This window comes from Cryptotermes secundus, unplaced genomic scaffold, assembly GCF_002891405.2.
Source record: "Cryptotermes secundus unplaced genomic scaffold, Csec_1.0 scaffold28, whole genome shotgun sequence".
Lineage (NCBI taxonomy): Eukaryota > Metazoa > Arthropoda > Insecta > Blattodea > Kalotermitidae > Cryptotermes > Cryptotermes secundus.
Genome location: NW_019736391.1, coordinates 394,334 through 407,617, shown reverse-complemented (window position 1 = coordinate 407,617; position 13,284 = coordinate 394,334). Strand labels below are relative to the sequence as shown.

The window sequence follows — 13,284 nt, the reverse complement described above, 5'->3', positions numbered from 1 at the left end:
NAACATGCGTTTTGATGTTCATGAAGATGGCATGCCTGTACTCCCAGAAATAACTGAAACCAGGAAAGACCAAGTGGAAAACCGCAAATGTTATAACTACAAAAATGGGTAGTTCTGCCAGTTTATAAGACAATAAAAGTCATCAGAACATAAGTGTAAAATTATTAAAATAAATGTTACATATCATGTACGTTGATTACACATACATTTAATCATACCCTGATCACACATACATTCAACAATACTTAAATTGAATGCTGAAAACTGAAATGTCCATCCCAATATAACGTTAATTTAAATTACATAAAGCACTTTTCACTTTAAAAATTAGAATGTGTTAACTTGTCACACAGCTTTCAGCAGAAAACTAAGATCTGACCCTGCTTCATACTCCTCAGGATTCTTTCCCAGCAATGTGATGACACTCCATTCTGTTAAATATTCATGATAAAAGACAGTTTCTTCCTTTCTCTCATTCCCTTCTTCAAAACTTCCGCATGAAAGCTTAGCAAAGGTTAGCAGAGAAAACTGATGCTTCCCACTCTCAGACAACCAATGGTACTGTCAACATTTCTTGAGATTACTTTTTGGCTTAAAAAACGAAAAACTCATTTATAATACTGTTACTATACAATCTTAGTATTTTAACAAAAATTTACGCGACATAACACCAGAAAATGTATTATGTGTTATTTAAGTCTACAATATGAAACAAATGTCTTTCACTTTGCAATGGCTTGTTTCTTGTGTGGGACATGACTTCCATAAATTTATTATCTATATGACTTCTTTGCTCTCCAGTCTAGGTACTCATCAAATTCAGCTTCATCTGCACTAGACGCTTCAAGGTCATCGTCACCAGCATTGCTTCTTCTATTCCCAGATTTCACTACTGCTTTTATCCCAATCTCCAGGTCCAGCACTCTGGACCAATTCCGCATCTGTTCATCAATCTCATCGATTTGCCTTCCTGCTGCGACTTCTTCCTGATCTTCAGCAATGATCTGTGCAGATACTGTGGACACCTCCTTCATTTCTTTCTGAAATTTCTCCCATTCCCCTTCAATTGGGTCTTTGTATTCCACATTGCGTGCCTTGGCATCCAGCATGGGGTCATCAAAAAAACCTTCTGGAAGGACCTCTTCTTGATTTGATGCAACTGTTTTGGTGGTCTCAGGGGGTGGTTCAGAATCATCGTCTGATGGATCCTCTCCAGCTTCCATTACAGAATCCTCATTTCGATTAACTTCTTCTACAGTTGCATGATTTCCCAAATCGAAAAATTCTTCTGACACTTTCGGCTGTGGTGCATTTTTTAGAATTCCTTTGAGCTTTTTAGGTGGTAGGGTCTCTTCAGTCTGTGCTGGTCTCTTGAGTTTTGGAACAGAAGGACACACAAAATTCACTGTTTCTTCTCTTCTCCTCTTGGCATCAGCAAAGTTTTCACGATGTTTCTTGCTATTGATATGGACCTTCCATATTGCTTCACTGTGGACTACTGATTCACACACTTTGCATAACAGCTGTCCACTGTCATTGAATTTAGCTAATGGAGAATCTATCTTCTTAACTGTTTCTGAGAGCTTGCGTTTCTGTTCAATCATTATACGTCTCAAGTCATTCTGTGTAATCTTCTTCTTTCCTGTTACAAGAGATCCAAAAGTCGGAGCCATAATCCTTCACTATTTTCCGCATAAAATTTCTTCTTTCACTACACAACTGTCTTGCTCAATCTACAATCTACAAATCACGGCTGCAATTAATGATAACAATGTTACAGGTTTCCACACTTTACAAACCCTACAACAAAATCTCTTAACACACTCTTCTAGAGTCTTCACGTATTAATAGCGCGGGAGCTATACAAGTCTCGCTGAATTACACACTCCACACACTTCTCGCACAGGCGTCTGTAGCTCGTAACTTGCGAACTGAGAACTCGTTGATAACACACTGACTCTCGCTTGGTGCTCAGCCGGCTTTTATTCCGTCCGCTGTTGCTAGGGTCGCCCGCCACGTCACGTCACAGCGCGTAGCGCGTTACGACACCGCGGAGGGGGGAGGGAGCGCTGACTCATCCGCCACGTCACTGTGGACTGAGTTGCCACGTTGCTGCTGGGTAGGGAGGGGTTCTCCCTTGCGCAACATGTCACAGTATAAAGAAAACATTTAGTTTCGCCTACATTTTTTATTTTTCTTATAATTTGACAAATTACCTAGGAATATTATATAATACTTTCTTTTGCTTTGCATTGATCAAATGTTTAAAATTAATTATTTATAATATTTTCGGGCGTTTATATATTTTTGGTAACATATCCTGTAAAGGTGAATATGAAAATTCTCTTACACAGTGCTTGGTGTGTCTATTTCCATACCTTCTTAACTATGCTCTTAACAATATAGAACTTTCTTGGTATTGAATGAGAAATAGTAGCCTGGCAATGATGACTAGATATAACCTTGAAAAAGCTAAATAGTTCCGTTCAGTGTGACTGGTTAAGATTATCTTATTTCAATTATTCATGCCTTTACATGTTTCGGTCTTTAGAGACCATATTCAGAGGGACACCTTTACATCAGTACAGTTAGAAGCCAGTATTGCAGTACATGTTCTAAAAGTTAAAATATATACATACAATATAAATAATATACAATTGGGTATAAAATCTAAAGTCTTTACAACTACAGCGGCTGTTCCAATACATTAAAATGTTTATAGTAAGTTTGTTAAAATTCTGTTGGAATTCGTGAACCAAGCTGGTTTATCCTTAGGTCGCTTAACTTGGCGGTGTTCTGTGACATGACGCCGTATAATCTGGTAGATTAGGTCAGAGGTCAGAGGAATTTGCTGCCCTTATCGTCAGTGTACAAAATGTGTCACAACTCACGAGGCCGAAGTCTTAATATCGTCACTCTGAGATACTGAAATTTCCCTCAGAAGTTCTCTCTAAACTACATAAATTATTATCAACGAATAAGGTATTAATACATTGTCACGTATAACGGGCTAACGTGACAAATAGTAACAGGTTCTGGATTCGATGATTGGGTTTACTGGCACTTCTTTACAATTACAATTCATATTAACAGCACACACTTTTGACTCCTTCTGGATAACGTCTCTCTGACGAATCTCTCACTAATCTCGTACTCATCTCTACTCTCTGGATCTCTCGTCTCCTCCTTGAAGTCACCAATCTACTGCCTTTTATAACTGCCACGCGCCCCGCATAGTAACCACCAAGTTGTTGCCCCCTGTTGTCCTGTTTGTTGTCACGGGAGTCTTGCGTTTAGCAACTTCTTACCTGGTGTTGACTTGTTCGCTTCTCTACGTTGTAAAGGGAACGTGATTTCTGGGACGTTGCTCAGCAATGGACATCTGCCCCTGGCTCGATTATTCCGGCTTTGAGCCGTCAAGTCACAATATTTATGGATGTGCAAAGAGTTGGTCTTCCGCCAATTGTAGTCCCCATCAAGCTGATTGCTTGGGTACACTAAGGAAAATCCTCATCAGAATTTTCGTTAACTCGGGCGACTTTTGACCGGTCACGCTCTTCATACAAGTCTAGAGCTCAAAACACTGAGGCAGATTCTGGCGAGAGTAAAGTGCTACACTTTCATGAAGGAGGCATGCTGTTATTTACCTAAAGGAGTAAGAAGAAAGGAGGATAATATCAGGTCTTCTTAGGAACTTGAGGCTACATATTACGTAACAACGTATATATTCATGTTTTGATGCCAATATTGCGTTTTCTTCATGTAATCCTTACAGTCTGCTCGAAATACATGCCATTTGAAATTTATGGTTAACACACTAATATTCTTTAGAAACACAGTAATTATAAATTTGTCACTTTTCATCCTGAGTTGTAGCAGAGTGCCTACATAATATCGCTTAGTCTGCTCCTACAGAAGGCATGACTAACAATAAGCCGAGTTTGTCACCGGACTTCAGTTCTATATTAATTAAAAGACACTACACAAAGCGAAAACACTATAATTAAGTATACTAGCAGTCTATAATAAAACTGGTTCGTGACAATATTGTTACATGAAAATTCATTTATTTTAATTTGAAAATTCTTGATATATTTGCTGTGGGATTTGAGGACCTAACTAAATATTTTAGTAAAAATGCTAACGCAAAAGTTCTGCCAGCAAATATGAGGCTCAGCCACATCAGCCCGGTTCACATCTTCATAACCGTCTTCTCTTTTCTCTGATGAACGCTTTCTGAAACATTTTCCCTCCAAGTTGAACGCATGGATTTTATGAACTTCCGATGAATTGATTTAATACATTCCTCAAAGTGGAAGCGATGCCAGTAGGGCTAATTGGATATTTTATCCATTCCGGAAACTTACATCTCGAAGCGCAAGAGAACGGGAAAATTTGCTTAAACTTTCACTAAACTTGGCTTCATTTTAATACAAAATTTAGAGATAAATTCTTGTAAAGCCTCAGAAGTGATTAAAGACAGAGTTTCATGTAAAGCAGATTAATGAAAATAAAATTTGCAAGTGAAATATAATGCTTCTATTTTACGTCCAATTAAAGAATGGTCTCATAAACCTCTTACAAGCTTCGGTGGCTTCGGTGGAAGGAGCCGACATCTATTGACCCATACGTTAGTGAAATATCCTATACTGCCACCAGACAGCAGCAGTAGCAACGTGGCGAATACCCAGCGACATCTAGGAGCAAGATTAGTAAGCAAACGCTTAGTAGTTCAAATCGATAGAGAATTAGATTCAAATATCAGGCTGAATGTTCAACAGATATCGCCAGCTCATACCTTCTTGTAATCATGTTGCATCTATCTACTGAAGAATTGTGTATCAATTTTATTAGACGAAGAAAAGAATATTCAAAATAGTGAGAAACGTAAACGTAAGCGCTTTTCCGTCCGTAAATTGCTTAATAAAAGGAAGACAGAAGAAGAATACCGGACTCTATACAAAGAACTAATGGATGATGAAGAAAAGTTTTTCAGTATTTTCGTTTATCTCAATATCAATTTAATGGGTTGTTGGAACAAATCAAAGTGGTGATAACTAAAGAAGACACGGTTTTCAAGGAAGCAATTATTCCTAAAGAAAAACTAGCGGTATCACTATATTTTTGTCCTGTAAATCATAGAAAAATGAACACTCCCGTACTAATTCAATCAATTTTTCATTTTCCATGATGGAAGTGCACTTGGATGAGTATGAATACGAGTGAGACTCGTTCGTACTGTACGTATTGCTTCCGTCGCGGTGCGGCGCGGCACGTTCACACACGTATCGTATCAGACAAATTCTCTCCGAGAATCCCTCACGGAGATGGACCGTGCCGCATCGAGCAGGAAACGATTGAAGCATGATGATATGAATGTATCTATTATAAAGTACTAAAGATTATTTGTCGTGCAGGAAACGCTACGTGTATGAAATGATCAATGCAGGATGATATGAATGGTCCTTAATGCATAACAGAGGCCGCGCCATAGCTCAAGCGGTTAGTCGCTGGCTTCCCAACGTGGCGACCCGCGTTCGATCAAGTGGAATTTGTGGTGGACAAAGTGGCGCTGGGGCGGTTTTTCTCGGAGTACTTCGGTTTCCCCTGCCAATCTTTATTCCACCAAATTCTCCATCATCATAATCACCCGGGGCAGGTGCAATAGGCCAATCAGTGGCTGCCGTGCCGAGTGGACCCATCTGGACTCCACCCGCGCTAAGTAAAATGTAAAGGTATCCATGTAAAATGCAGTGGAGGCCCATAAGGCTGTGAGACGTTGAGGGTTCCACATTATCTAGACAATCGGCTCAAATATGGCGGTAAGGTTGTCAGCCTTACGCGCTGGCCGCGCTTTACTCCCCAAGAAATTTTTTAATTAATTCCTGGTACTCATTTCTGTTAGAGGCTGAGTCGGCCCCAGAGCCATAGTGCGGCTGGAAGGATTAGGTCCATTGAAAAAAATCCAATGACATAATCGGGACTTAGCGAATAAAGAATAATGCAGAACAAATTCTCGTAGCCCGGAAGATGTATATTTCGCTACTATACACTTGAAGTAATCGACGCTTTGATTACGTATAGCTGAAGAATAATATCTTTTTGCAACTGTGCCTGTCTGTTAATTTCGTTGATTCCTGAAATTTACTTAATTTTCGGGCTAAGTCCCGCTGCTGTGGATCCTATAATAAGCAACTTCAGTACGATTCACACAACACCCTATTTATTGAAGTTTTTTATATTGCTAGTGGGGTGGGACTAAGTCCCTTGTACTGCGGCCACTTCTGGCCTATTGTACCAGCCCCAGATGATAGGTGAGGGTGATTGTGGAGCGATTGGTGGAATGAAGATTGGCAGGGGAAGCTGAAGTACTCGGAGAAAACCTTCCCAGCGCCACTGTGTCCACCACAAATCGCACTTGAGCAGAGCCGGGATCGAACCCAGTTTTACATTACAAACATTTGACTATGCGTACTAGTAATTTCTTTATCATCTGTTATGCTAACTTATAATTCTTTTTATTAGCCACCGACAAAGGTAACGATAATCTGAACAATGAATACCAGAATAAATTCAGTTAAACTGAGTTTAGATTCGACAGGCCCGGGTTCGAGTCTGAGCCTGAAGTTCCGTTATCCTGATTGAGACTATTTGTGTTTTTGTTCAGTTCCTTCAGCAAGGAGCCTGGAGAATATTAAAAAATTGATGAATGGTAACTTAGACAACCTCATCTTGATGAAATAAAAAGTTAATAAAATTAAACAAGTTATGAGCGGTAAACTTGTTCGATGGGACACTGCAATAAAATGCTTGAACAAGAATCATGTCAGCACGGAGATTTGGTCCATGTGTCAAAGCGGCTGAGTCCGCTATTGACAAATCTTAATTTTATTATCTTCTGAAGCCTTCTTTTGATACTGACTATAAACACCATAGAAGTACCATAGAAGTGCATCTGGCGTGACATATGCCGTTCTAGTAGATCTTAAAGGTTTTTAATTAAATAAGAATATATTTTAATTATTTATTAACATATTGTAACATGTTGCGCAACGGAGGACCCCTACCTCCCCAGCGGAACGTGGCGGTAACGTAGCGCTCTCGTAATAGGCGAGTCATCTCCCCGCGGTGACGTGCCGAGCGGAGCCGAAGTGAGCCGAAGTTAGCCGAGTCCCCGCAACCCCGCGGTGACGTCACCAAGGAATATCGCGGTTGCTATGCAGCAGTCAACAACTCCGGACAGCGTGGCTAGAAACACGGCACCAGACATAGTGGCGCCTATTACGTAGCCGTTTTCTGTATTGTCCGAACGAGGCTACATAGCGAACGCTATTCACAGTCAGTCCTCGAGCTTCCTCCGAGTTAGTTCCGGGCAAGCCTACGAGTGAAAGTGTGTTATCAACAGTCCTCAAGGCAGCAGCCTGCGAGCAGAATTGGAATCTAGCCAGCGGCGTGTTACGAGTGAAAGTGTGTAATTGAGGGAGACTTGTATGGCTCCCGCGTTATTAATACGTGAAGACTACTGAAGATAGTGTGAAGAGATTTGGTTGTAGGGTTTGTAAAGTGTGGAAACCCGTAACATTGTTATAATTAATTGTAGCCGCTACTTATAGGTTGTTAAATAAACCAATTAAGGATCTCTACGGCGTATTCAGTAACGAAACACGTTACAATATTTAATTTCAGTTGATTAATTTGTTTGTATGGCCCAGGAAACGGGTTAATTTGACACACAATCTCGTCCAGTGGTTGCATTATTTCGACCATATATCCTTCGTTTGATAGGTTTTTCAAACACCTTTGTTGTTGCTCGCGGTAGCGTAGTGTTTGAGGGGCTATGCTACAAGCCGGAAGGTCGCGGGTTCAAGTCCTGATTGGATTTTTTCAGTTGACATCCTTCCAGCCACACTATGACCCTGGGGTTTACTCAACCTCTAACATAAATCATTACCAGGAATTAATTAAATCATTTTCCTGGGGAGTAAAGCGCGGCCGACGCGTAAGGCTGACAACCTTACCGCCATCTCTGAGCCGATTGTCTAGTTAGTGTGTGACCCTCAACGTCTCACAACCCTATGGGCCTTCACGGCCTGGTACAGGGATAGCTTTACTTTTTACTTTACTTTGTTGTTGCTTCATCAGAATCGAAAATATAAAGTCCCTATCGTGGCTTATTTGCCTCGTTTGTGTACAGCGATGCGATAGGATGCTAAATCCTATTGTGTATTCGGAAAGATAATGGACCAATTCCAGGTGACTATTTAATCTCCATGTCCACTGAGGTGAATACAATAGTCGAGTTGTACCCTTGTTTATGTTCTCTAGATTTATTTGCTCCATGTGTATCGCTTGAAAACAGGTCTCGTAATGGAGTCATCAAGTACCGCGGCCTCTATTAGAATTCCCGCAACTTTACAGGTGGCAAGGAATGGAAAAACATACCTAAGCGTCATATATATATGTATAAAGTAAAGCTATCCCTGTAACAGGCCATGTAGGCCCATAGGGTTGTGAGACGTTGAGGTTCCCACATTTTATAGACAGTCGGCTCATAGATGGCGGCAAGGTTGTCAGCCCTAACCGCCGGCCGCCCTTTACCCCCAAGAACATTCCTGGTACTCATTTCTGTTAGAGGCTGAGTCGACCCCAGGGCCATAATGCGGCTGGAAGGGTTAGGTCAATTGGAAAAAATCCAGTGACCTCATCGGGACTTGAACTCCCGACCTTCCGGCTTGTAGCATAGTGCCTCAACCAACTACGCTACCGCGTGCCCCCCATATATATATATATGTATATGTTGTCACGTGTGTGAGTGACTGTAGACGGGGGTTGGATTGGTAATTGGATTTATTGAACACATGTACACATAACTCGTAACTAAGAGTAACTGTAGCGCTCTCGTTAATTCACACACTGCAGTTCACTAGAGCACGTATTAAGTCTTATCAGTCCGCTGTGTTTTCCATGAGTCGTTGCGTGGTGATAGACTCCAACAATATCCTTCGCGTCCGTGTTCACATTCTTACCGGTGGCCGACTGTCTCACATATAATTCCTACTCTTTCTTCTCTGGCCATCACACAGAAAACGACGCTTTCAACAGCTCTTCTCTTGTTGCCTACGTGTCTTTTGCGGCCATTACCTAGCAACGGCCGTTCTTCACAGAACAGTTACTTAGCAATGGCTATTGTATAGGTGCTTATTTCGTGGCCGTTGCCTAGCAGTGGATCTACATGCCACATTATATATATTGTAACGTGTTTGCAGTCCAGAAGAGTCACTGCTATGGAAACGCTGGAATAGACCGTTACAGAGGAGACAACAATTGCTCCATTGTAGNAGTCTTCATCGAGCCAGCTAAGAAGCCAGTCGTGATCGAGCCATCTTGGGAGCCAGTCTTGGGATAACCGCCAGAAGAGATAGTCCAGCATCGCCGAGTTATTGTAAGCAGTGATTGTGACGCTGCAGACGGGAATGATTGTAAAGTGTGTGTAAACGAGCGAAGAAATAAACTCGCTATGCCAAACGACGGCGTGAACTTATTTGTAGCGTGACACACAAAACACGCTACATTGGTGTCAGAAGTGGGATCTTCGAACTCAAGGCACGCTACAATATGAAAACTACCTTATTGTGAAATATGTCACCTGTAGCTAGGTAGGTTATTACCAACAGTTCGAATGATGGTGCTGCCTCCATCTTCAGGGTAGAAGGATACTGTTATACTCTGAGTACTAAGGCAGCCCTTTTCTCCGGAAAGTGGATGACAGTCTGCCTTACTCTACGGTGTGGCAACTTAATAATCTCCACATTCGTCGCCGTGAGAACCTCAGATGTCACACTGTGGAACAAGGCGACATGGTTGAGGTCTTTCGGCGTCTGGATTTGTGACGGCGTTGTAGTGGAATATTCTTTGCGACCTTGCGTTTGAGTCAACATATTGTGCCTTTCATCAGAACTAATGGCAGAATTCAATAGCATTGCTTCTAATGTAGTTAATATTGTGTGGAAAAACATGTTACCGCTGATCATGAAGGATATATAGACATCAGAACACGCATTAATTCTTTGTCCTGTTGTCACGGATCTTTATATACAGAAAAGTAGTTAGTGCCTGGCTTGGTCACCCCAGGTTTGCTGTTGACAAAATGATGTTATAATCTCTGCGTACTACAGTATTACTAGTACGCCAGCAGTATGAGCGTTCCTGCTTATTTTTCTTATATTTCTTTTATTATTTTTGTAGAATTTATTATGATGGAAAAAAAAACATGCAGTAGTTTATATCCCAGACTTTTTATGATCTGGATGGCGCACTGTTCTCCAATATAAAATGTATTTTCAAAGTTTTTGAATACATAATTTTATTAAAATAATTTCTTTTATTAGATATCCAGTAACACATTTCATTTAATAGTCCAAAGACACCAGTACTTTAATTAGTTCGGAATTTCGAAGCTGTGCTCTGTTACATTTCCCAATCGACTGTACAGCTTTCTCTTTTTATCCTAATTTCATTTTTAATAAAATATGGAAGATAGGCTAAAAAGTAGGCTTATGCAATCTCCATGCCCTCTGTATCTAGGCGTCCTAGCATTAACTTTTGAATATATTAACCAATCTTTATGAAACATGATATTTATATTACGCCATCTGAACCCGTCTCAGTAGAGAACTTCACAAATATCTTCCATCAGGCTGTGTGACGGTGTGTGTATCCCTATCGTTGCTAGGCAACTGCTTGGTAACAACGTTACCACCCCGCCTCCACATCCCCGTGTGGAGGCGGGGTGGAATACCTCCAACGTGACCCTGTGAGTCGTAGGAGGCGACGAAAAGGGTGGTCTCAAATCTGAGACAGTAAAATATGGTCGCTAGTCCCAAGGGACTTGGAGCCGAGAAAGACTGTGCTGGCAAGGACCAGCAGCATATACAAGAGGCAGACCCATCCTCTCGTTAGAGAGGGCGCCCCGCAGTAACAAGAATGTAACTGTCAAACAGTAATAAATATCTTGTCATAAGCCCCTGAGGGGCTCAGCACCAAGACTGACTGAGTGACCGACCGTCAGTCGCAGTGTGATTGACTTTGACTCTGAGTCAGCAGAACCGAGAGCTGAGGACAGTTCCAGAGGCTACAGCCAAGGAGAGTGAATACAGAACAGAGAAGCCAGAACTTCAAGAACCAGCAAGACAGAGAGGACACTGAGAACAATGATAGATTATAAATACAAACCACTCCGTCCAATGTGACATAAGTTTTTACTACGTTAAAACTTATCTCCCTTACATGTTTCGGTCCTTACGGGCCATCTTCAGAGGGAACATCATTACAAACTGGAAACTACCATCACAATAGGTGTTTTGATTTAAAATACATACACATATCCTATAATGCACAGTACGCATAAAGTCGAACGTTTCACAATCACAGCAGCTTCCTGGTGTTGTAAAGTTTTTAAAAATTTCTAGATGTTATTTAAGAAAAACCTTTATTGTCAATAGTTATTTTTTTTTAAACCACGTAGGTTCGTGTCCGTACTCCTATCGTCCTTCTTGTATGGGGCAGATTTTGTGCCGCCTGTCTCTCTTGATGAGGAGGTTCTTGATGTCGTCCAGGGTTTGTTCGTGGCTTGATAGATTAGTTCTCAAGAAGGAGTTCAACGTGTGAACTGTGGAAATCCAGTCTAATTGTAATCGAAATATCCAACAAATTCAATGGTCAAATCCAGAATTCACAATGATTAGTCACATTTACCTCCCTATATGTGATAATACATTTTCCTTTTCTCTTTAATTGTAATATTCCGTGTGTTTTGAGGGGATCCATTTCCAACCTGTAACGAACTTACTCAGAAGAGTGCAGTATGGCATTTAATACAAAGTTATGCCATTAATGCTTAAGCTGCAGCAGGTAAACGAAAGGATAAGGGACAGCAGCTACTGAATGCGGTTCGCCGTCTGGTTAGTGTGGCTTCAACTCTGCGCAGAGTTGTGCGGCAGCAACTGTCGCATGGCTCCTCCGCGTTCAATTGCAAACAAAGGGGAAATCGATTGTTTGTTTCTGGGTGTAATATGGCTGCCCTAGAAAATGCTGTTCTCTTGCACATGATCAGATTCTCGAGCTGCATGCCCTGACTTTGATTTACCTTTAGCCTTTTCCAACTCCCAACATTCAGACGCGCGGAAGGTAACTTCTAGAACGAGTTTGGCATTCTACAGCTTCAAAGTTCTCTCTCCTTCCCTAGCCGAGCTTTCGTAAGATATCGAAAGACCTGACTCGGAAACCAAATTCTTGCACTTATTCGTCTTCTTCTCTTTGTACTTCTCTTTCTCTTTGCTCTTCTGTTTCCTGCTCTTCAGCACCCTTATTATTCTTTGTTTTCTTTTTCCACCTCATCATAATGCTATACTGTGTCATCCTCGATTTTCTATTCTCTTTTTTATTCTTCCTCTATCATCACTGTGACATGCTGCTGCTACTACTACTGCTGCTGCTACTACTACTACTACTACTGCTGCTGCTGCTGCTGATACTACTACTACTACTAATATTACTTCTACTGCTACTGATAATACTACTACTTACTTCTCACTCATGGAGCCTTCTTGAGGAGCCGCCAATTCTGCAGCTACTCAAGAATTTCCCAGCATTTTATGGAAACCGAAGGTTCATCACCATGTTCACAAGAGCCCTCCACTGATCCCTATCCTGAGCCAGATCTATCCAATTCATACCATCCCATCCTATCCCTCTAAGATCCATTCTAATATTGTCCACCCACCTACGCCTTGGTCTTCCCTGTGGTCTCTTTCCTTCTGGCTTTCCCACCAATATCCTATACGCATTCCTCGTCCCCCCATTCGTGCTACATGACCTGCCCACCTCATCCTCCTTGACTTGATCATTCTAATTATACTTGGAGAAGAATACAAGTTATGAAGCTCCTCATTATGCAGTTTTCTCCAGCCTCCTGTCACTTCATCTCTCTTCAGCCCAAATATTCTCCTCAACACCCTGTTCTCAAACACCCTCAGTCTATGTTCCTCCCTTAATGTAAGAGACTAATACTACTGCTGCTGCTGCTACTACTACTACTACTACTTCTGCTGCTGCTGCTTCTGCTGCTACTACTAATACCACCATCATCACTACCCCTATGAAAACTTATTACTACTTTTGCTTATTATTATTATTATTATTATTATTATTATTCCACAAGCACTAATTTGGTGACTTACATTGATTTTATCTCCCCTATAGTTGGCTCCCAGAGACAAGCTGATG

At 41.3% G+C, this 13,284-nt stretch overlaps 1 protein-coding gene across 1 annotated transcript; it reads right to left on the bottom strand.

Annotated features, from left to right (window-relative positions):
- Positions 1–698: 698 nt before the first annotated feature.
- On the bottom strand, positions 699–1,807 carry LOC111869740 (zinc finger protein 830). The gene has a single exon (XM_023861472.2). The coding sequence runs from the start codon at positions 1,671–1,673 to the stop codon at positions 774–776; it is 900 nt and encodes a 299-aa protein (XP_023717240.1). The 5' UTR covers positions 1,674–1,807; the 3' UTR covers positions 699–773.
- Between the last annotated feature and the right edge of the window lie 11,477 nt (positions 1,808–13,284).

Bases quoted from the DNA above. Each gene is read 5' to 3' on its own strand.
- LOC111869740 (XM_023861472.2), bottom strand. From the start codon at position 1,673: ATGGCTCCGACTTTTGGATCTCTTGTAACAGGAAAGAAGAAGATTACA.